Here is a 21,140-nt window from a genome sequence, read left to right on the forward strand (position 1 = left end):
AGCAGGCACCAAACCGAGCCAGCCCAACAGACAAAAATCCAGGCCGTCACAACCAGCCCCCTAAACACGTCCCACGTGAGAGACGGAAATGGGCTTTAACAATCTGCTGCAACAAGATCGCGTACATTGAAGACAAGGCGCGACCAAGACAAATAAGTCCGTCGCTTGTTCTGAGAGAACCGCGCCAGCAAGGGGAACCTGCCCATTGGTTCTACAATATCGGCCCAAGCCACACCTCAAGACCAGACAAGGTACTTTCAAAACGCCTGTCCTTCAGCAGATCGGTTCCAGAGCTGAACAAGACCTCCTCCGACTTATGGATCCGTCAACAGGGAAAAAAACGTCAGCGCCGTGACAGCATTACAACAAACAGCGTATTTCAGTTTTTTAAAGTGCGTTGCCTTAAGTATGTTATGTTAACTATTCGTTTAACTTATATTGCAAATTTGGTAATAAATCATAGACAAGGGACACTCTCCATTAGTGCGATGCTGTGTTGATTTTTAATTAAGCGGTAAGACTCGCCTTGATCCGTTAATAGTTTCATAATCCAAGCCTAATATTGATATTTTCCAAGGCGACTCGAATTTTTATTTCCGATCCGAGCAGTTGGCGCATTGGGTCCGGTTTTCAAAACTTTTTTCTCCGAACTCCTCACTGTAAAAGCTTCGTTCCCCCTTAGTGGATTTTCCACCATTTCAAACGCTTACTTCACGGTTGATGCCAAATTCTTCCAAACAAAAAAATTTCAGTAAACAAGCGATGCCATTTAGACGAGAAAACTCCACTGCTACTTCAAATTGCGGAAAAAAATACTTAATCTAGGACGTAGAAAAAAAAATTATTAAAGTTGATGGGATGATGTCGACAATTGGTTCAACGATAGTTGCGAGGAATTGTACTTACCCTCTACCCTACCAAGCTATTCCTGACAAATATTTGTAAGCCTAACCTATAGAAAACCATGCCACACTATTACTATGGCCGGATGAGTGCTATAATGACTATAATAGCTCTGACTAGAGTCACCAAAGCAATACGAGACGGTGATGCCTTGGTGGCGATTTGGTGGTGGCGAGATGACCCTTGGTGGCGAGTTAACTGGTGGCGAGTCTTCCTGGTGGCGAGGTGACCATAAACCGTTTGAGATAACGTAAGGATTAAAGCTTCCATCTGAAGCGTGAGGAATTCTTCTTGACAGATACTTTCCCATGTATTTGTAAACATAGATGGCAGAATGTTGAAAACAATATGAACATCGACTTGGAATTTTACCATCAACACTATTGAAATTCTGGTTATGTAATGTTAGTAAAAATATCACATAAAATAAACACAATATAGTCCTTGTCGATACAAGACCAGCATTTGATCCAAATACCAAAACGTAAACAATAACGAGCATGTACTATTTTACTGGGAAAAATGCGCTGTGGACCAGGGTTTTCCTCTATGTCCCTGCAGAGGTTGAACTTACAATATGCCATGCGGTGGACCAGACTTTTAAAAACATCCTTTAATACATCCACATCGTACCGAGTATTCATGATTTTGAAGGTAACTTTCATTTTGCATTTACCTGTTCTTCCACAGTCTTGCAGAAGTTCCAACATGGCGTCTATGATCTTTGTCAAATCTTCTTCTTTGTCCCTGTCACCTTCAGAGTCGTTCTCAATAAAGCATCTCCTTATTAAAAAATTAGTATTTCGACATGCATTGCTTTCAATATTTGCATTCATTTCAGTTTCATTTGAGTTCATTTGAGTTTCTTTCAGATCGCGGACCGGCCCGTTTCGAAACTGACGCTCGACATTTTTTAGTGTGGGTCTACCGCGAACGGCCTGTGCGTTTGTATGTGTTTTGAGCGTCCCAAGAAGAAAGCGATTAAGCCCACGCAACATCTTCCGCATGGTCGACAGACACTCGAAGGCTGACAACTGAAGAAGGAGGGTTATCAATCACGTAGCTGAATGCTGCTAAGAATATAATGCTTTCCAACTTTGACCAGTGTAAACAGCGGCAGGTGCCTTCTATTGTGCATTGCCCAATCAAAGATCGCCACGTGCTCTATGCTGTATATTACGAGCACAAAAAGTCAACAATCATCCGAAGCTAATTGCCATACCAGACTACGTACAGACAGAAAATTAAGCTCCCCGTTTCAAGTACGGGACTTTGTGGCCGGGTCATTTAATTTAGTACGCTTTTTTCGTGCGCCTAATATTTACAGCTGAGGGCTCGGATTCGAGTCACTAAAAAGGAGTCCAGAACTACGGTACGGAGTTGTACCCCGGGTTGCAAATGCAACACAACGAAGTCCAATTAGGGTTCTCATGATAAGGAATGTTTAACTAAAAAATTCCACGGATAAGGGACATTTGGGCGTACAATAAAGGAGATGCGGGATATTTAACAAATTACGGACGCATTGCGTACATGTGTTTTTTTTTGGTTTTTTTGCCGTGGTCCGTCCGCCCACTTATTTAGTTTTCTAAAAGGTTTTAACAAATTTTCTAAGTCATTCCGATAGTTACTGGGATTTACAATGTTTTTAGGCGAATCGGTAAAGATTTACAAAGGCGATCCGGGAAGTAACCAAAATTCGCTGATCTAACGAAACTTTCGGTGAAGACCAGTGTTCTATATTATTTCGAAACAAATTTAACGTACATGTGGTAATACAGTAATTTGACACCGTGTTTGTTTTTCCGCAACTGTCAACTGAGTCGTTTTCGTTTGCTCAGGCGTCAAAATGTACCATGTCGATATTTGGCGACCAACAACAAAATTTGCGACATGCAAACATCATAATTTTGTGCCGCACATATAAAAAACTTACCTTCAGAGAAAAACATTTTGAGAGATTTTTACAACGTTCAATTCTCCTACGGTACTTTTCGTTGTACAAGTAAAATCCTAAAATCGAAAGCGACATCGATTTTAGCAGCCGCCTGTGATCAAGTTACCTTGCGTGCAGCTCACGAAACAAAGGATACATCTGTGAAAAAATGACTGAAAAACACCAAGTGTTCGTTTGCTAGTTTTTTTTTCTTTCTTTCAAGTGTTGTAAACATGTTAGTTTGTGTTTTTTTTCTTTCAAGTGTTATAAAGTTCGGCAAGATGATGTGTACGAATTCAAAACAAAGATCACAATCGTTGATGCTAGTCTAAGTGCGTTTTCCTTTTGTCAGAACTGGCCGACCAGACCCGTCAGTTTGTCAGTTTGCAAAGAAAACGAAACAATTTGAAGGAAAACTTGCATGACAATCCCTCGCATTCTTCTGAAGGAGTCTATATCATCGAAGTGTGTTGATTTGAAGACTTTCTAGAGTTACTCCTTTTGAAAACCCGCTCTGGCCAGAGTCCTGAGCTTCAAATTAAGTCAAGCCCCTTCGACTGAAGTTAGTACTTGGATGGAGACCGCTGCGTAGTCCCCGTAAAGAGAATAGCTATTTTTTTAAAACTTGATTTCATTTTTTATTTTATTTGGCCACTGAAAACTTTTTCTTGTCTTCTTTCTACGCTAGAACGACTGAACAAACTGGTTCCCAAGAACAGGTCGATTGGAGTGTTTACAGTGGAACGCGCACGAACGAAGCAAACTCTATAAATAACTTAAACTTTTCTTTACCTTTGAAGCTTGCCATTGTCAAAGAAAAAAACAGCTGTTCACTTTATCAAATACTTTCAGATGTGACGTTTGATACTGTATCGATCAGCGCGGCCGGAAAGGAATCAATTATATATTTGCTCTCATTCATAGCAGAGAACTTTGCTACAGTGGCAGAGCGGTCTAACGCGCTCTCAGTGCTCTTCGGATATGGGTCAACTGAGGGGGTTCTAATCGCCGTAGGGAAGAAGGATAGCACTACAAGGTTTTCAGTAGGATGCATCCGATCGGAACTTAATTCAACATCCGTGGGGTGTGCACATTTGTGACTACTAGCAAAAAAAAGTATCCAGCCCGGTTTTAAGACGTGGTATGCCTTCGGCATCCCACGTAAAAGGAGAAAAATCTCTTTTTGTGGAAAGTTTGGATCAATTCCGACGTTTAGAAGTACGCGAAAAGGCAAGAAATGTTTTTGTGATGAGCCTGCGTCTGTCTGACAACAAGGTATTACACAACATCGCATCAGTTCTCATCAAGTTTTTTTCGATTTCGCTCGGATTTGCTCGCTTTGTCCGCTCGTATTTCGTACTTCCAAATTTTTGGAGTTCAAGGAATTTAATAAAACAATTATTCCATTCGCGCTTGTTGGATATGAGACTGGTTATAGCCAACTCGGCGCTACGCGCCTCGTTGGCTATTTACCATCTCATATCCAACGCGCGCTTATGGAATAATTGTTAAATATTACGTTAATAGCCTGCTACTATGCATTGCATGTACTCTTTAGAAGGACTTATCTCAACAAACGCCAAAAAATTCAAAGGTAGTTGAGATTTTTACTCTAAAACTCTCGTTTAACCAAGCTTATTAAACATTGATATTGAATGTAAGGAGAAATGTAGACTCGGAAAAATATCCGAGTCCCAGATGGGATTTGAACCCACGACCCTCCGTGATCTAGTCGGATGCTCTAACCACTGAGCTACTGGAGACTCTATGGTGAGCAAGGGTCGATTTGTGGGTCTCGACTGGAACCGCATCAGCACATTTGAAACTCACTAACAGCATCGCGCTGTCACATTAATGCATATCAAGATGCAGCCAACCAACCTCCAAAGTGAGTGTGTTAACGATGAAACAACAACAATGATATTGAATGTAAGGAGAAATGTAGACTCGGAAAAATATCCGAGTCCCAGATGGGATTTGAACGCACGACCCTCCGTGATCTAGTCGGATGCTCTAACCAAAAAAAACAGAAAAAGGCTTCAAGATACAAAGTCTGAAGTTTCGACGTAAAGATATCAAAACATTGTGGAAACCTGCAAAAAAGCACTCGCTCACGAAGATGGTTCCCCTGGCCCTTGCATTGGATGACGTAGCATGCAATGAGGTATCTGAGGCAGTCAGATGGCAGTCAATCATTCATTCACTCCATCCCAAATAATCTATTCAGTTAATTAAACGTTAACGTTTTGTATGTTTCCTGTGAAGGTTTAAATATAGTATCCCGAAATACAATATTGTTGGCTCTTCACTGTGAAAGATTGGTTATATTTTGCCTTTGATGCGCACAGATTTAACACAAAGTAAAATGCTCTCTTTGAACCTCAATAGTAATAATTGCTTGAGGTGAGAATTTTGATAACAAAATCCCGTTAAGTTCATTTACTAAAAATCTCTCATCATATTATTCCATGAAATCTAGTTGATGATCTGATCTCTGCCATAGAAAAAACAATGTATTCTCAATGCGCAAAACTCCGCGATCGAGTCCGCGCATGGGACCGTACCACAGAAAAACACATGGCGCATGCATACATAATACCATGAGGAAGCTCTCAGCTAAGGAGAGGAATTAAAAAGTTTACACTGGCTAAAAATTCTTATCGTCTCGGACGTTTCGGCTACAACAGTTGCCTTCTTCAGCAAAGGATAAAAATGCAAATGTTTAACGGCGTCCTGTACAGTAATATTAAATATCTCGAAAGAATTCCTTAAGGTCCCGAGAGTATTATTAATGACGCTAGAAGTTGTTAATGTTTTTGTATACGCTAGGCAGCGCTATGTGTTCGTTTATGGAGTTCTCATCTGGCACTGAGTGCTACGCTTCAAGAATTAGTCTTTATCGCCACGTCGGTGACCTGTCAACAATTTCCACATTCTCCAAATCTACTACGATTCTCATTTGAGTATGACAAGGGAAGTTTGGGGACAAGGTTTTTGGCTTGTTGTTGTCAAGGGCAACTTGCTTCGTTTCCAAGGGTAACTTTTCGGGGTTTGACGTCATTTAACTGGTAACAGTCGCCAGTTTGAATTTAACCGTTGCAATTTGTAGATTTTGGCGGGCTCATCGCTCGTGACGTCAAAGCCCTAAAAGTTACTCTTGGAAACGAAGGAAGTTGCCCTTGACAACATGGTAACTTTAACGCTGAAACATTGTCACCGAACTTCCCTAGTGTCATACTCAACTGAGAATCGTAGTATTTCATGACTGTGGAGCATATGGTGTTTGGTCGACAAAAATTTTCATCCAATGTTGCTATGGCCTTTGCGTGTTCTTTCACGCGTGTTTTTAGCGCGGATGATATCTGGCCAACGTAAACAACGCTTAAACACAATAGATTAACTGTGCACTTTGCAGTTGAGGTCTACAGTTGGTAATCCTATAGCTCCTTTACGTCAGATGACGTGTGGGAAGTGTTAAGTTTTCACGCCGAAGGAAGTTGCCCTTGACAACATGGTAACTTTAACGCTGAAACATTGTCACCGAACTTCCCTAGTGTCATACTCAACTGAGAATCGTAGTATTTCATAACTGTGGAGCATATGGTGTTTGGCCAACAAAGAATTTCCATTCAATGTTGCTATGGCCTTTGCGTGTTCTTTCACGCGTGTTTTTAGCGCGGGTGATGTCTGGCCAACGTAAACAAGGCTTAAACACAATAGATTAACTGTGCACTTTGGATTTGACGTCCACAGTTGATAATCCTATAGCTCCTTTACGTCAGATGACGTGCAAGTGTTAAGTTTTCACTCCGAATCAGCTATAAATACTCATTGACAAGCTAGAACTGTTGTCATTCATTGTCTCAATGCAAATAACTGAAAATGTTTCTTTCTACGAGCTACGCCACGATCATTATCATGATTGCCACCTCGTTTTCTCGCAGCAATCAAACACCAATCAATTTGACCGAAGGACAAGGCCTTGTGATAAACAACCATTGTGGTGCATCACCAATCGACAGCGAGACTTTGTCTCATATCAAAGCCACAGTGGATTACATCGCTTCCAAGACAAACAATGGTAAGGTCATCTCACTCTCTTTTCAAATTAAACCTCAAAGGTGTGGTTACACATGGCAGACATACTCATAGTATAACGCTGAAATTTGAGTGTTTTCAGTTGATGGTTGAGTTGTTATCGTACTGACTACTCCCCATCACACTCTTTCACATCTCTCCAATTTGTATAGGAAATCGCCTGATTTCGAGTGCAATTTGTACACTGACTTACAACTAGTCTAAACTACAAAAATAAAAGAAGAGGTTTGAACTGATACAACACCCGTACTATCAATAACATCTACAGCCGCGGACAAAATTGTTGAAAGACTTTGCAATACTCAGTTATGACCTGACAGTTTGGAGATGCGAATGGAATGTTTAATCTTGGTCTAAAACATGCGATTGCATTGAGGAAGCTAACCGGTACTGTTTGTTCCTTGTTTTACATGGCAGCAGGAACTTGCTCAAAGTTTAAATGTGGTAATAAACAGATACTTACTTAAAACAAGAGTCGAATATTGAACCTCACCGCCTCCGGGGGGGAGGGGGGGGGCTCCCATATAAAAAGGCGAGGGATACTCTTGTACATTAAACCCTTAAAGGAGACCAATGTGGGCGTGGCCCAGGCGTTTTCTTACCCCTAAAAGGGACCATGGGAGTAAATTGATCATTGTAAAGCGCCTTTCAGACGTTGTGATAAGGGCGCTATATAAATGCACCACTTTCCTTTACTTTATTATCCATAACACAGAAAAATAAAAAAATACAGCGACTTTTAATGATGGCAAAAACATTATCATCTAATACTTTCACCTGCCTGAAGAAATATAAAAGTGTAAATATACACTTTTATATTTCTTCGCGCGCAACCCTAAGGATATTTTCACGTCTACATATGATTGCGTTTTGCCCAAAACACCCTAAGTGAGACCAAAATCCGAAATTTACACCCCTAAGCGAGACGATGAGCATCCCTCCCCTTTTATATGGGAGTCACCCCCCCCCCCACCCCCCTCTCCGGGCACTGCCCTTCCATATCGCGACGTTAAACCAAAGAGACAATTCGTCGGTGTCCCTAATTCATCTTGCTGGCCTGGGAATTGTTGTCATCTGCACTGACTTCGTCACTACATTTATCAAATTCTTGCTGGCCTTTATCATAGTCGCTAGCTCCTCACTCATTTCATGCTCGTTCAGATCTTCATGGGGTCCTTCATCTTCATCCACTCCGCACCAACTCGGGCGTCATTCGACACGCGTGATCCCCTACCGTGACATTTAGTTTGTTACGCATTCCTCTCAATAACTTGACGTCTCGCGGCTGAAGAGTGTTTTCATGTGACGTCTCCGGGAATTGAGCTCTATTATCACTCAAACGTTTTCTTTTGTTTCGGAGGAAAACAAGGTTACTGATCACGTGAGTGAAAACAGGCATCTTGTACCCTATGGGACCTTACATTCTATTTATCAGGCCCTAGTACAACCTCATTTCAACTACTGCAATATTGTTTGGGGAAACTGTGGACTTTGCAGGACAAACTGCAAAAACTGCAAAACAGAGCAGCCCGTGTCTTGACCTACTCTATCTACAGGGTCGTAACGAGATATATATTTTCGTAACTGATCCGATATTTTTACCCAAAATTTTGATCCCGATCCCAAAAATGATGAGAATTTTGATCCCTGAACCCGCAAAAATTTGATCCCTGATCCCTCATTCCAAGAAAAATACTGCTGATCCCGATCCCATGCGTTGTGATTCCTGATCCCAGAGCTGTGATCCTTGATCCCTTTTCAGACCTTTGATCAATGATCCCATATGCCTCGTTACGACCCTGCTAAATATGACGCTCATGTCAACAATTTATTTGAACTCTTAGGATGGAAATCCCTAGTCTCTCAAATGCAAATTGAAAGAGCAACAATGGTATTTAAGTCCCTACAGGGACTAGCACCTGAGTATCTCTGCTCGAAAACTGTCCATCGCGATTCTGGTTATTGTTTGAGAGATTCTGTGAATAAGGTAAATGTTCCGCAACCGCGCACAAACTACTACAAAAAACAGCTTTAGCTATTTAGTGGCGCAGTTTTGCGGAACAGTTTGCCATTAGAGCTAAGGAAAGCAGAGTTCCTCAATCAATTCAAACGACTGATTAAAGAGGTTATGTAAGCCATTATTCTAAACACGGCATTCATGGAAAGCAGCTTTTATTGTATGATATTGAGTAAGATAGTTAATGTAGTTTACATAGTTCAATTTATAAATTTTTAATTGTACATTTTTTTTTATTTTTTTTATTTTTTTGTTTGTCCACGGTTGCTTGCTTCAAAACTTTCTATTTTAGTACTTACAGCAGCCTGGGTTCTTCTTGTGCAAATTGGTGGTATACTGATGTTGACACCTCGTTACGCTCAAAACTTATTGTACCAAGTTTCCGGTAAAATTATTTCAAGTAACTCATATCGAAGTGAAAAGGAAGATATTGTCAGGAGCATCTAACGATGGCTCGTCTTGTTTCGGTACAGCATTGTTTGTCGTTTCAGTGATGACAAGTCCAAGCAGAAGTTGCAACGAACCCCTTTTACCCAAGTTATGTATAGATTGTACTCTTAACCAGTCTAACGGGTTTCTCTGTTTTGACATGGCAGCTGCATTTAAGATTACCCAAGTTAAGCTAGTTGGGGGTCATTGGGAAATCACTACACGCTGAATGGAGTTAGGGGAGTAACTATGTTAAATCTTCCGGCAAATGTTTTATCTTAAAACAAATGAAATAGGGATTTATTCAAAAAGCAATGGGAAAAATTATTCTCGTCACTAACTTGTTTTCACAGGAAAAAATAACAGATTCCCATTTTTGGATATTTTAGGGTATTTTGAAGAATACCAATAAAAATCCCAAATTTGGCAAAGTGAGACAAGTCCCAACCAGGGAATTCCCAACCACGTTCCCTGATTGGGACTTGTCTCACTCTTCCAAATTTGGGATTTTTGTTGGTATTCTTTAAATACCCTAAAATAGCCAAAAATGGGAATCTGTTATTTTTTCCTGTGTCTGCGAGCACATTTTTAACGAATAAAACGCTATCCGAACTGTTGAAAAAACAGCGATATCGAAAAAAACGATCTTTTTAATTACTCTTACAAGTTGTCACATATCGCTCTGTTAATGATGAAAATGGTGAAAAAAAGGTTAATTGGATTAACTTGAATGATTGATGGATTATTTCCGAATGAAAAACGCCACGTTTTTCTGGCGTTTCGCACGCATAAACTAAACGATGAAATGCTATACTGCAGTCTGGACTCCAACTGTGATCGCAGTCTCAGTACGGGTGATCTATTTTAAAAGGCGGGAAACTGGAACCTTGCGCAGTTGAAACGATACTTGTCACTGTCGGAGTTTCCCGCTAGATCAAAACAAACGCGAAATCAACCGGGAAAGTTCCTTAATTAAGTAGAGAGGGAATATGTATTTGGGAAGAGCAGACAATAACTACAACAACTGTGTGCCTTCGAAAGCCACTACAGACCGTGAAGAAAATTATTACGCAACGTTAGCTCAAGGAAAAGAGTTTCTAAATAATGCTGCGTTAACAATGAGCACTACCAACGTCTATGATGCTAGCAAGCAAGATCTTCATTTGGAGCCGATGTATATCGACGTTGTCTCTGAAGTACCTACAACAAGAAACTTATCTCGACGGTCAAAATGCTTCATCTTTTGGTTAATCATATTGACGCTGGTTTCATTAAGCTCCCTTGCTTTCACTGCTTTCATCTTTTACAATTTTGGCATCATCAACAAGAGCATAACCTCACCTGGAGACCGTAGCCAAAGTGTTGCATTCAACGGTAAGAGTATTTTGTCATAACCACTTCACATTATGATAAGCGATACAACGAGAGAAGAATGGTCAACTTTTTTTTTTCATGAGCAATGCGCTATGTTCCATTCTCATACCCAAACATTCGTCCAAGCTGCTACAAACAACTTCATCATATGCACGTCTATAAAGAATTGTCTGTTTTGTATGCACAATGATGCCATTGATAAAAACCGAGAAAAATTTTAAATCTTTAAACGTATGAAAGAATGAGGGAAAATATCCAGTTTTTCCTGTTAGTAAGAGAAATCACGAGTTTAAATGAAATTAAATACGTCGTAAATATAAACATTTTTACCCTTGATGAGTTCGACCCCGAACCGTTAGGATGTTGGTCACGTGCAGTTACGACTGCCGCAACATCGGGAAAGATCGTACTTTGCTCGTTCGCTTTTCCGGAAAAAGCTGCGTGTATTCGAGTAATGACTAGTGCTTTTTAACAGCTGGAAACCGTATATCATCGCACGGACATTTCGCGATGAAAAATTTCAGGTTTGCCGATTTTTAAAGGCAGGTCTTGGTTGTCGGAAACGTTTCAATCAGACGCAAAGTATATCCGATGGGCATAAAATGACCAAATGTCCATTGAGGTGTAAACCACGATAAATGTTGTGGCTATGCAATTCGATGAGGTTGTTAACGGTCTCGTAGGTGTTTATTTTCTCAAACAAAAAGTGATCTTCTTCTTCTTGCTCTAGCTATAGCAAATTGTTTAATTTATGACGCGTTGTTCTAAGAACGAATCAATTCGGCTGCAAAAGAAAAAAGCTGGAGTAGGATTATCGCCACAATAAGTCACTATTATCTATTATTTAATTAAATTCATCATCATTCCACCTCTAATTAAGCTATTAGCAGCATAATTTTACTTGACTCACTACAAACATGACCAAATCAGTAAGCCGCTGATACCTTACGAAAACAACGGGGTTTTGGAGGGGGTGGAATGGAGAAACACTTGATAAAAATTGTTGTTCCCTTTGGTCAATGCAGAATTATTTTTAACAATCTAACATCCCTTTCTCGAAGCCGCCGAAAGCCACGTAGCTAGACGGTCATGTAATTGACTGTCGCTCTATTAAGCAAACCGCTTATGACTGTGACTGAAGTGCTTCCAAGAGTCCATTGTTTTACATGCTGTCAAAAGCCGCATTTTTTTTCCATTTCTCTCTTCTGGTCTTGTTTGGTTCTTACCATGGAAGACAAAAGTTTAATGACGCAAAAGAAATAAGTCTTCCGGCTATTTTTTCGGAGGGGCAAAAATTCATCGTCACGGCAAATGACCCAGATACGATAAAAGGCGGTTTACAAGCGTTTCTGGGGGGAAAAAAAGAAGAAGCAAATTGAGGAAAGTAATGTAGTTTACTTTACGGGCAACCAACCTATTTAAAACTACCGTGGTACTCTAGCTTGGCAGAAAAACAAACAATTCGACTTAGGCGCACCGGAATGAACTTTACACTTTGGACTTTAGACTTGAGGGAGTGCTGAAGGCTTGTCGAGACAGGTTGGAAGTCATTGGCAGTTGCGAGTTCCTTTAAATTTACTACCACTTCACTAAACGTTCCTGAGGAACTTTGTACGTACTTATTTATGGATATAACAAAACGTTCTATTGCGCATGCGTGATGCTATGCCAGAAAATCGGCTTTTTAACAAGAACTGATGAATTCATTCAGTTGTGCTCTTTTCTAGGCGTTTGACTTTGTAATAAGTAGATCACGTTCTTTGTTAACTTGACTTGAGCCGGGTTGAAAGAGAACCACTTGGCGCTTTTTTAAAATCGCGTTTTGATGTTTCCTGTCGTGGTCAACACACCAAGCTATACCGCCTTTTGCATTGGTCTTCTTTATCTGCCAAAGCTTACTAACAATCACATGAGTGTAACAGAAAACGCATCTTCTGGTTAAATCTGAGGTCAGGCTGGCCAGATTAACTTTCAAAGAGGCTTCCTTGTTTGTCTCTGACATGTCGGCTAAATTACGCTGCAAAACGAATAGGTACCCAAACATCTATGTATCTGTTTCCTGATGATGACTCAAGGCGGACCCGCTCGCCAGCCACTCATATTTGGAACAGATCACCCCTGAGCTAACCGAACTTGAGCGCTTCAAAAAAGCGCATAATGTTCTGGTCAAGACTGTGCACCTGTTGCTCAGTCATTTGAGCATCGGACTTCTATGCGAGAAGTGTGAGTTCGAAGCCCACCGGACTTAACTTCAACCGGAAATGGATACTCGGATAAGAAAAATAAAACCCGTCCTGCAACCCACTTCATTGCTCATAAATTCCGAAGGACTCTTTACAAACTTCCCTATGTTGTGGTGTGTCCTATCTTTCCAGCAAAAATAAATGGCTGGTCCAAAAAAAAAAAGGTTTATGCTTTATCAGGATGTCTCAGCAGAAACCGCCATCAAGGGACTTTGTCGTTCGCTGAACATGTAGGCGTAGAAACAATATTTCGTAAGAATGATATACTCCGCTACACTTCGTTCGTAGCGTTCTGTTTAGAGTGTACAAATACGCGCGGTTACAATTCTGAAGTATCTGGCATATCTCGAATTTGGAGCAAATGATCTAAACTTTTATAGCTCTTGGCAATTGTATTGAGATCATGAAGCTTTTAAGCTCTGCCGGAATTAAGACTCGTGTCGGACATTCTTCCAGTTACTCAACTTATAGGCCAACTGTCTCACCCGCAGATTATCCGGCAGATTTTAAAGTAAATCTCATATCCAAATAGTGTGAACCGAACCTCAAAGTTATCTTTTCCCTTTACTCTACTGTACGAAGGCGTTAGCTAGGCCATGCACTGGAAAAATACTTCCCTTGAATGTTCATGTCGCGGCCTTCTGACGCTCCAAGTGATAAGGCGTTCTTTCATACTTAAAACATACTTGAAACCTTAAGTAAAATCTTCTTTCCACACAACTATCTGTTATGGAATTTCAGTAATCCTCTTAATCTCCATGAGCTTCATCAAGATAAAACTCTAAGTGATATACTCTTGAGTCAATTCTAAAATAGATTCTTGGTTTTCACCCAAGTGACAAAGCGGCCATGTTGGTTGGCAATACAAACACAATTTCTTTTGGTTGTGACTAAAATTAGGTGAGACACTTAGTTTTGTGTATAGAAAGTACCAAACTATCTTACTAAAGTTTTCCTAAGTTTAAATATGGTGTCACCAGAACAATTGAAAACTAATCACTAGAGATCAGTGCCTGACCCAACAGTTATTCTCTGCGTAAACAGAGTGTTGTTTGTCTGCCAAAGCGGGTTAACACTGAGGTTGTCAGAAATTGCCACGAACGTCACCAAATGTTATACCTGTATATGTGTCACGAAATGTCTCACCTTATTCCTTTTCGCAGAATTTGCATAATAATAAAGTTCACTTCCCAGCGGAGAGTCTTGCCAACCAACATGGTCACCATGACGTCACATGCGAACCATCAATACTGTTTTAATTTTCCGTTGTTCGCTTTCAAATCAGACATTGTTACCTCGTTCTTAAATCAAAACCCAAATCTCCTCCTCTCAGTCGAATATGGTGCGGAAGCAACCTCGTTCCCAGGGTCTCTCTTCTCTGCCTCCATTGTCGTTGAGAGAAGACCCTGGTTCACGCTGGTCACGTGGCACTCGTCGACAAACATTTTTCCACTAGGGTAGTGTTTTCGTTATATTTTGATCCCGCAACCGCACCTGGGCGAAAAAATATTCGTTTACAAGGCATTTCTAAAATAAAAAGGTCAAAAGAGCTGATGTTATATTCCCACAGGAGATGAATTCCCACAAAAGCGGTCAAACTAAAAGCAAGAGCTTTTGTGATCGACAAGACGACTTCAATGTCGAGCGGCGATTGACGTTCGCTTTGAAAAAAATTAATTTCGTTAGTAGCCAAAGTTGCTTCTTCAGAACAAACACTAACATAAAAGAATACACCAAACACTACGTTTGCTTGATAAAAATGTCTCTTTTATTTTACTTCGACTAAAAATATACACGCTATTAAAGCGCGGTGCAGTGGTAAAAAAAATCTTAACGACATCGACAATCCTTTACACGAAGTTGTTGAAATATAAATATCATAAGTCAAACTGTCAACTCGCTGTACAAGATTGCGACCTTAGCAATCACGTAATCACGTTGTTTAACTTTCGAAAGAAAAACGAAAATCAAAGAACAAAATGAAATACCTGCACATGCTAATACAGTTTGATTTGATGGATTTGAGGTCGATATGTGACTCGAGAACTTAAATAACAACACACCGGCTGATCGCTGAACATGTTTGTTTTCCATGGATAACCGTTCCGCTTGTTTTCTTGCACGACAAAATCTTCTTTCCTTTAAAATTGTCGCAAACTATTAGCATTCTTCGTTGATCCGGACCTTCACACGGATGAAAACTTGAATAACGTGAGGATATTTTCTGTGGCGTCTGATCGATTTGACCACAACTTTTTTTCTTTCACATCGGGTTCCATATGTGTAGTACATAAAATACTGCTGTCAAACGTTTTGTCAATGGTTATCTGGCCACAAAATCAATTGCGTGCTGATTCCCTTCTTTGCAATGTCAACAAAGCCTACATTGCCACCCATCCCCTAACACACATTTCGCCAACCTCCCAGATTCTGGGAGACACGTGACCAGCGTGAACCAGGGTCTTCTCTCAACGACAATGGAGGCAGAGAAGAGAGACCCTGGGAACGAGGTTGGTGCGGAAGAACTCTTTACAAAACAACGATTTAATCTTGACCAAACTATCATAATTGTACGCGACCTCGCAAAGAACCGCAATGCTAAATATCACATCTTTTCTATTTTTCAGGCCAAAATTATTCAGGCGAATTAAGAACTGGGCTTGCCTCTTTGAAAACTGATTACGAAGAGAAAATTAACCAGCTTTCCCAACAAGTGACTTTCCTCAGAGAAAAATTGGTAAGTAACAAATACAACTGAAATAGAAGCGCACAAGGTGACGCAAAGTTGGTATTACAGATGATCATGTCCCTTCATGCATCTTTGGCACAATCCTAAATGTTTAACTGTGATTTCAGGGATTACCAAACATTCAACGATCATTTAGAAACAATTACACTTCACCAACTTAACTGTTTTTTCCATACGTTAGTGTTAGATGTTTGTTTCTTTGTTTTTCTTTTTGTTATTTATTTGAGCAGATTGAAGTTTTGGCAGCTATTCAGCTGAATGTGGACCTCCTATGCCCACCGACCCATACTCTTCCTAAGGACAGGCACAACCATAGTTAATCTAGGGACTGGTTATGAAACCCTGGGAATTTCAAAAGCAGGAGCAATGCAGTCGCAATTAGATGTTGAACCGACGGTGACCCTGCTCAATCTTTTGTTTTTGGTTATCAAGTTAATTTCGAATAAATTAGTCGAAGCTTTTGATTGGTTATCCTGGCGAAATAAGCGTGTTTTTGTCGGGTTTTGTGCAGGGACAAGGCCAAAAAAGCGAACAAAAACATGAAACAAAGAAACTTGTCGAGTTTCATAACCAGTCTACATCTATTAACTATGGCACAACCCAGGGAACTCCATCCCGTACTCTTCTCGAATAGTGAAGAGTAATTGGTCTTTAACATCCCACGGGGAACTTATGAATATATGAGATATTTGTGGGACGGGGCCTACGGTTTATAGTCCTTGTCCGAGCAGACTTGAAAGTCAAACCATTTGCAGATGAAATTACAGAGGAAGAACTTTCTCCCCAATTATTTTAAGATTCTGAGTTTTGATTCGGCTAGGGTTCGAACCCGTGAGTTCCCGCATGGCAACCCAATGCTCATCCAACCGAGCAGCTGGTTCGTGAAACCCATAACTGAATTATTCTTGGTACAACAAAGCACGAGAAAAAAATTAGTTCAAAGCTTACATACCAGAAAAAATTGTCCTTTAAAAAAGATCCTGCATGGATAATCCACCCTACCCCCCCCCCCCCCACCCAGTTCGGATTATTTCTAATGGTCCGTCCCTTATATGGTCACGTTCAAAGTCTTCTCGCAACCGGATTATGAGCTGATAACCTGCCATTATCAATCAATTAAACTTATAATCCTCCTTTCACTGACACCATGAGCATCTAGTACTTGGTGACTCTTACTTACAGCCTCTTGCATGTTCATTTCGTAGGCTAATATCAGTAAAATGCCGGGACCACCCGGGCAAAATGGTCCCATGGGACCTCAAGGCCCGTCAGGACCACCAGGCCTGAAAGGTAGAGACGGATTACCGGGATTACCCGGAAAAGCGGGGGCACTAGGACCAAAGGGACCACCGGGTCATAACGGCATTAATGGCATTCCTGGATCCCGGGGTCCCCATGGTCCCCCTGGTTCCCCCGGACAGAGAGGTGCTGGGAATTTCAGCTCTTGCAATTACAAAACCTTCGTTTCAAACATAATGGCAGGTGTGACTGCGTTAACTGACGCGTCCATATTGGAGACTAAGGTAAGATTTTTTTTCTCTTATCGCTTCTCTTTTAGTACGAAAATTTTCATATGGTGCTCCTTTTTTAAACATTACCGGGAGTCCTGACATTACTTAAACCGCTAAATTTGGGTCACAATATACAATACAATATGAATACAATGACTTTATTTTGCTTCGAATTTAAACATAGCAAATTGCTAATATCTCCGAAGAAAACAAGTGGAGGGAGTAACATGATTAAACTAGAAATAAAATTAAGAAATTAAGAAATTCTAATTATATGACATGTAATAACATGATAGCAAAAATATGAAAAAAGATATATACATACAGCGTTAATATGAGATGCCTTGTTAAAGGAAAGTTCTCGAGACTAGCATTGGTCGCACAAGGAACAACATTGTTAGTCAAATTCTACAGTTCTCAAACCGGTCTTGAAGGCAGAAAGAGACGGCGATGTACGCAGGCACATTATCTGGCAATGAATTCCGCAACTTACTTGCATAATAGAGAGCTTTAGATTCTAGAACGAGAACGACTTCGAGTACACGAGATTTTCTCATAGAACAACAGTGAGCGCGCGCAAACCAGCGTCATTTTGGCGGGAAAAACGTGACGCCGTCGTCATTTTAGTACGAGGTTTTGCAAAAATGTCGTCGAATCAAAACAAGTCAACAACACGGTAGCAGTTTTGGCATTTTTTGATGAGCAAAAAGGCTCAGTTACCAGCAATAAGAATAACTGAGCAACCTTTACTGCTAACAAAGAGTAAGATTAAGCGTACGGGTTATAAATTTCCTTAGTATTTTCGCTAAAAACGGGCAGTCAAAACTCGTCTTCGCCGTATAATCTAAAGCTCTCTAATAACGGAAGGAGTGCAGGCCAAACCTAGCAGTATCAACACTAGGTATAAAAAGTTTGCCTTTCCCTCGTAGATTAACAAGCAAGAGTTGCGTCCAACTAAAAGATCCCAAATTTCATGAATTCTTTGAACCCTTAAGCTTGGCTTTTTTATATTCTCTAATAATTTTCCATAAGAGCTATTATGACCTCCGCAAATTATGGTCCTTAATTAAATTTGTTTGAAAAAGACTGACCGACAAGTCATCGCAAGCAATTCATGTTTCATAAATCGTGGCACGTCAGCAATGTTATAAACACGTCTCTGGTCTTCTCATAGTTAATCTAGGGACTGGTTATGAAACCCTGGGAATTTCAAAAGCAGGAACAATACAGTCGCAATTAGATGTCCGGCCACGGCCAAGAAGATTTAGTTTTCCTGATTTTGACACGGCAATCTTTGTGGCAGTTGAACCTTCCGCTTGACTTCGACTAGTTTCCTTGCCTGCACGCTGGATTAACCTCCGAGATACAATAAATATCTTGTTTTTTTCCCTTTGATTTATGGCCGCGCACCTCGCGCTTTGGCCATAAATCAACGGGAAAAAACTCGGTCCGTAACTTACCGGTAGGTAGAAATAAGTTAGAAATAAATTTATCAAATCTTGTTTTGCCGTTTGCCACCTACAGGGCAAGAAGATAATAAGCGCCTGGTGTTATTCAAACGATGCCTTCACATATGAACTGTTACATTCCAAAGGACAAGATGGCTTGCCTAAATACAGTTGTGTTTGTAATGGTACACGCAAGGCACTTAAATCAAACGAATTGATGTCCTGCAAAATAAATTACTGGGAATGTGAACTTTGAGCTCTCTCCGGCTCAGCCTTTCACCGAATATTAGATTGACCCGACGAAATTCTTGGAGTGTACATGAGCTAATTTTGACCAACATGGTATTATATGAGAAGAATTAGTGATAGTACAGTTGAATGAGTGAGTCTTTCGACAAAAGCAAAGATGCATTGAATTTGAAGTCAACATTTTCCTTGATTTAACAGACATCTCTTCACACTTATAATCATTTAGGAACAAAGAAAATCTACATTGGGTAGAAAGAGTTAATGTACTGGTTTTTTCATGCAAATTCCAGATAATAGCAAAACCTTCAGCTACAATAAGCGACCAAAGTAGTTGAGACTACTGAAAAGACCACCATAAGGAAAAATTCATCTTTACATTACATTTGCATTCAGTCCCCACCCCCTTCCCCATTCAATGTTGATGACGGAAAAAGTAAGTCGGTGATAAAAAAAAACAACATTGTTAATGAATGAGGTGGGTAGATTAGAACGATTAAGGGGCGGAATTTCTCCAACAAGGCAACATTCCTAAAAAGGGGTAAGCTTATTGCAGGCCGCACTTTTTGTATACGACCTTTCAACGTTTTAGTTGTCAGAAGTAAAACAACGTTTTAGTTGTCAGACGTAAAACAACAAAAAACCCAAAGAAACAATTGAACTACGTTACAATTACTTAAATTTGACTAAGGTTTTCGTTCAAGTGAGAGAAAAAACGACCTCCCTCTTGAGTAAAACATTAGACGTTTCTGTATCATATGTATAAGCTTGGCTTCCTGAAAGACTACTTGAAAAACGAAGTGAATTTCATCTAGTCTTAAACCTTTCATTCGTTTTCAAAGAGCTTTTTTACATCACTTGTAAAGCCCTGCATTGACGAATCGATGTATGAATAAACGAATAGAGAAATATGTATATAGATATATATTATAATTCTGTAGGTAAATAAATAAATGTAAAATTTATTTTTGTAAAGAGAATTGAAAGTGTATTTTATCTGTACAGAAAATTAAGTGGGGACGAAGAAAGTTGTCCTTTAGTTTCATGTGTCTTCTTTGCATGTTAAAAAGCTGTCAATGAAAATTTTTCGGAACTTGTAAATAACGAACTTTCTCAGGGGCTCGTGTCTCGGAGCTTTCAACTTCCATATCTCTACTTGGAGTGATCGCAGACAGTCTACATTTTAATCGGCTTCCCAGCCAAGTATGGTGCCACGTAGCCAATCAATACACAATGTCTTTGTCTACGTCAGAGAGGCATAACTTACAAAACGAGAGTAATTGAATCCTGAAATGATTAGGTCTGTGAAAACGTTCACTCAATTAAGTGGGGTTACTAGTTGCTAGCTCTGAATGCTGAACTCTTGAAACTTCCCCTCGATGTCATATCTTATGTACACTGTAAAGCAACTATAAGAATTGAAGCCAATTTTGTTGGTTTTATGTAATTTCAAAACGAAAAGATTGTAAAGATCACTATTTATTCATCATTGTGAAGAGACCGTAGACTTTAATTAAGCAAGTTATGTACGTTGCAACTGCTGTTAAAGAATCATGTATTGAATCGATTAAATGGATACAATCAAGTTAATTTGCTCACAGAAAATCAGTGTCTGTTTTTTTTTGCGTTTTTAAGAACGTGTTTTGGCGCGTTATGGCTGATTCGTACCGGTCATCACCGTGCAGTGGACGACTTAGTATTGAGCATTCCTCTGCAACTCTACTTCTTCTCCTACACATCTCCCACGTTTTCCTCCCTATTTCCCTCTTCAAGAGCTATTAGCGAGTCAGATGTGTTCGAATTTTGTAAGCTGAGAATGGGTTGCGCAGAGGTAAACCGTTACAAATATTGCCTCGTCATTGAGTTAATTGCCTGGGGAGCGCGCAGTAGGGAAACAATTAAATATATGAAACATTCCATTCTATACAATTCAGTCTTAATTCAATCCTAATTCGTTCCACGTGAGTCTCACGAGACAAGTGTTGTTTATTTTTTTAATATATCGCCTAAACATAGACACCCAAACAGGAAATGTCTTGGAATGAGGAAAGGATATTCTTGATCAAAACACTGTGCTGTGGGCTTGGGGAGGGCACATCCACTTCAATCGATGACAGAAGCGGAAATAAGCACTTACATCCAATGCATGCCACGCTTTAATCTCGAGGCTTGAAAAGACCAAGAAA

At 40.1% G+C, this 21,140-nt stretch overlaps 1 protein-coding gene across 2 annotated transcripts; it reads left to right on the forward strand.

Annotated features, from left to right (window-relative positions):
• The first annotated feature begins 6,650 nt into the window (after positions 1 to 6,650).
• On the forward strand, positions 6,651 to 20,544 carry LOC137979073 (uncharacterized). Of its 2 annotated transcripts, none has more exons than XM_068826241.1 (4): positions 6,651 to 6,920; positions 15,628 to 15,737; positions 16,955 to 17,272; positions 18,785 to 20,544. In XM_068826241.1, exons 1-4 carry the CDS (start codon positions 6,722 to 6,724, stop codon positions 18,962 to 18,964), a joined length of 807 nt encoding a protein of 268 aa, XP_068682342.1. In that variant the 5' UTR covers positions 6,651 to 6,721; the 3' UTR covers positions 18,965 to 20,544. The 2 variants fall into 2 exon arrangements, with proteins under 2 accessions (XP_068682342.1, XP_068682341.1); XM_068826240.1 differs by lacking the exon at positions 6,651 to 6,920 and adding an exon at positions 9,960 to 10,757.
• The last annotated feature ends 596 nt before the right edge of the window (positions 20,545 to 21,140 follow it).

The sequence above is a fragment of the Montipora foliosa genome, chromosome 12 (genome assembly GCF_036669935.1).
Source record: "Montipora foliosa isolate CH-2021 chromosome 12, ASM3666993v2, whole genome shotgun sequence".
NCBI classification, from domain to species: Eukaryota; Metazoa; Cnidaria; class Anthozoa; order Scleractinia; family Acroporidae; genus Montipora; species Montipora foliosa.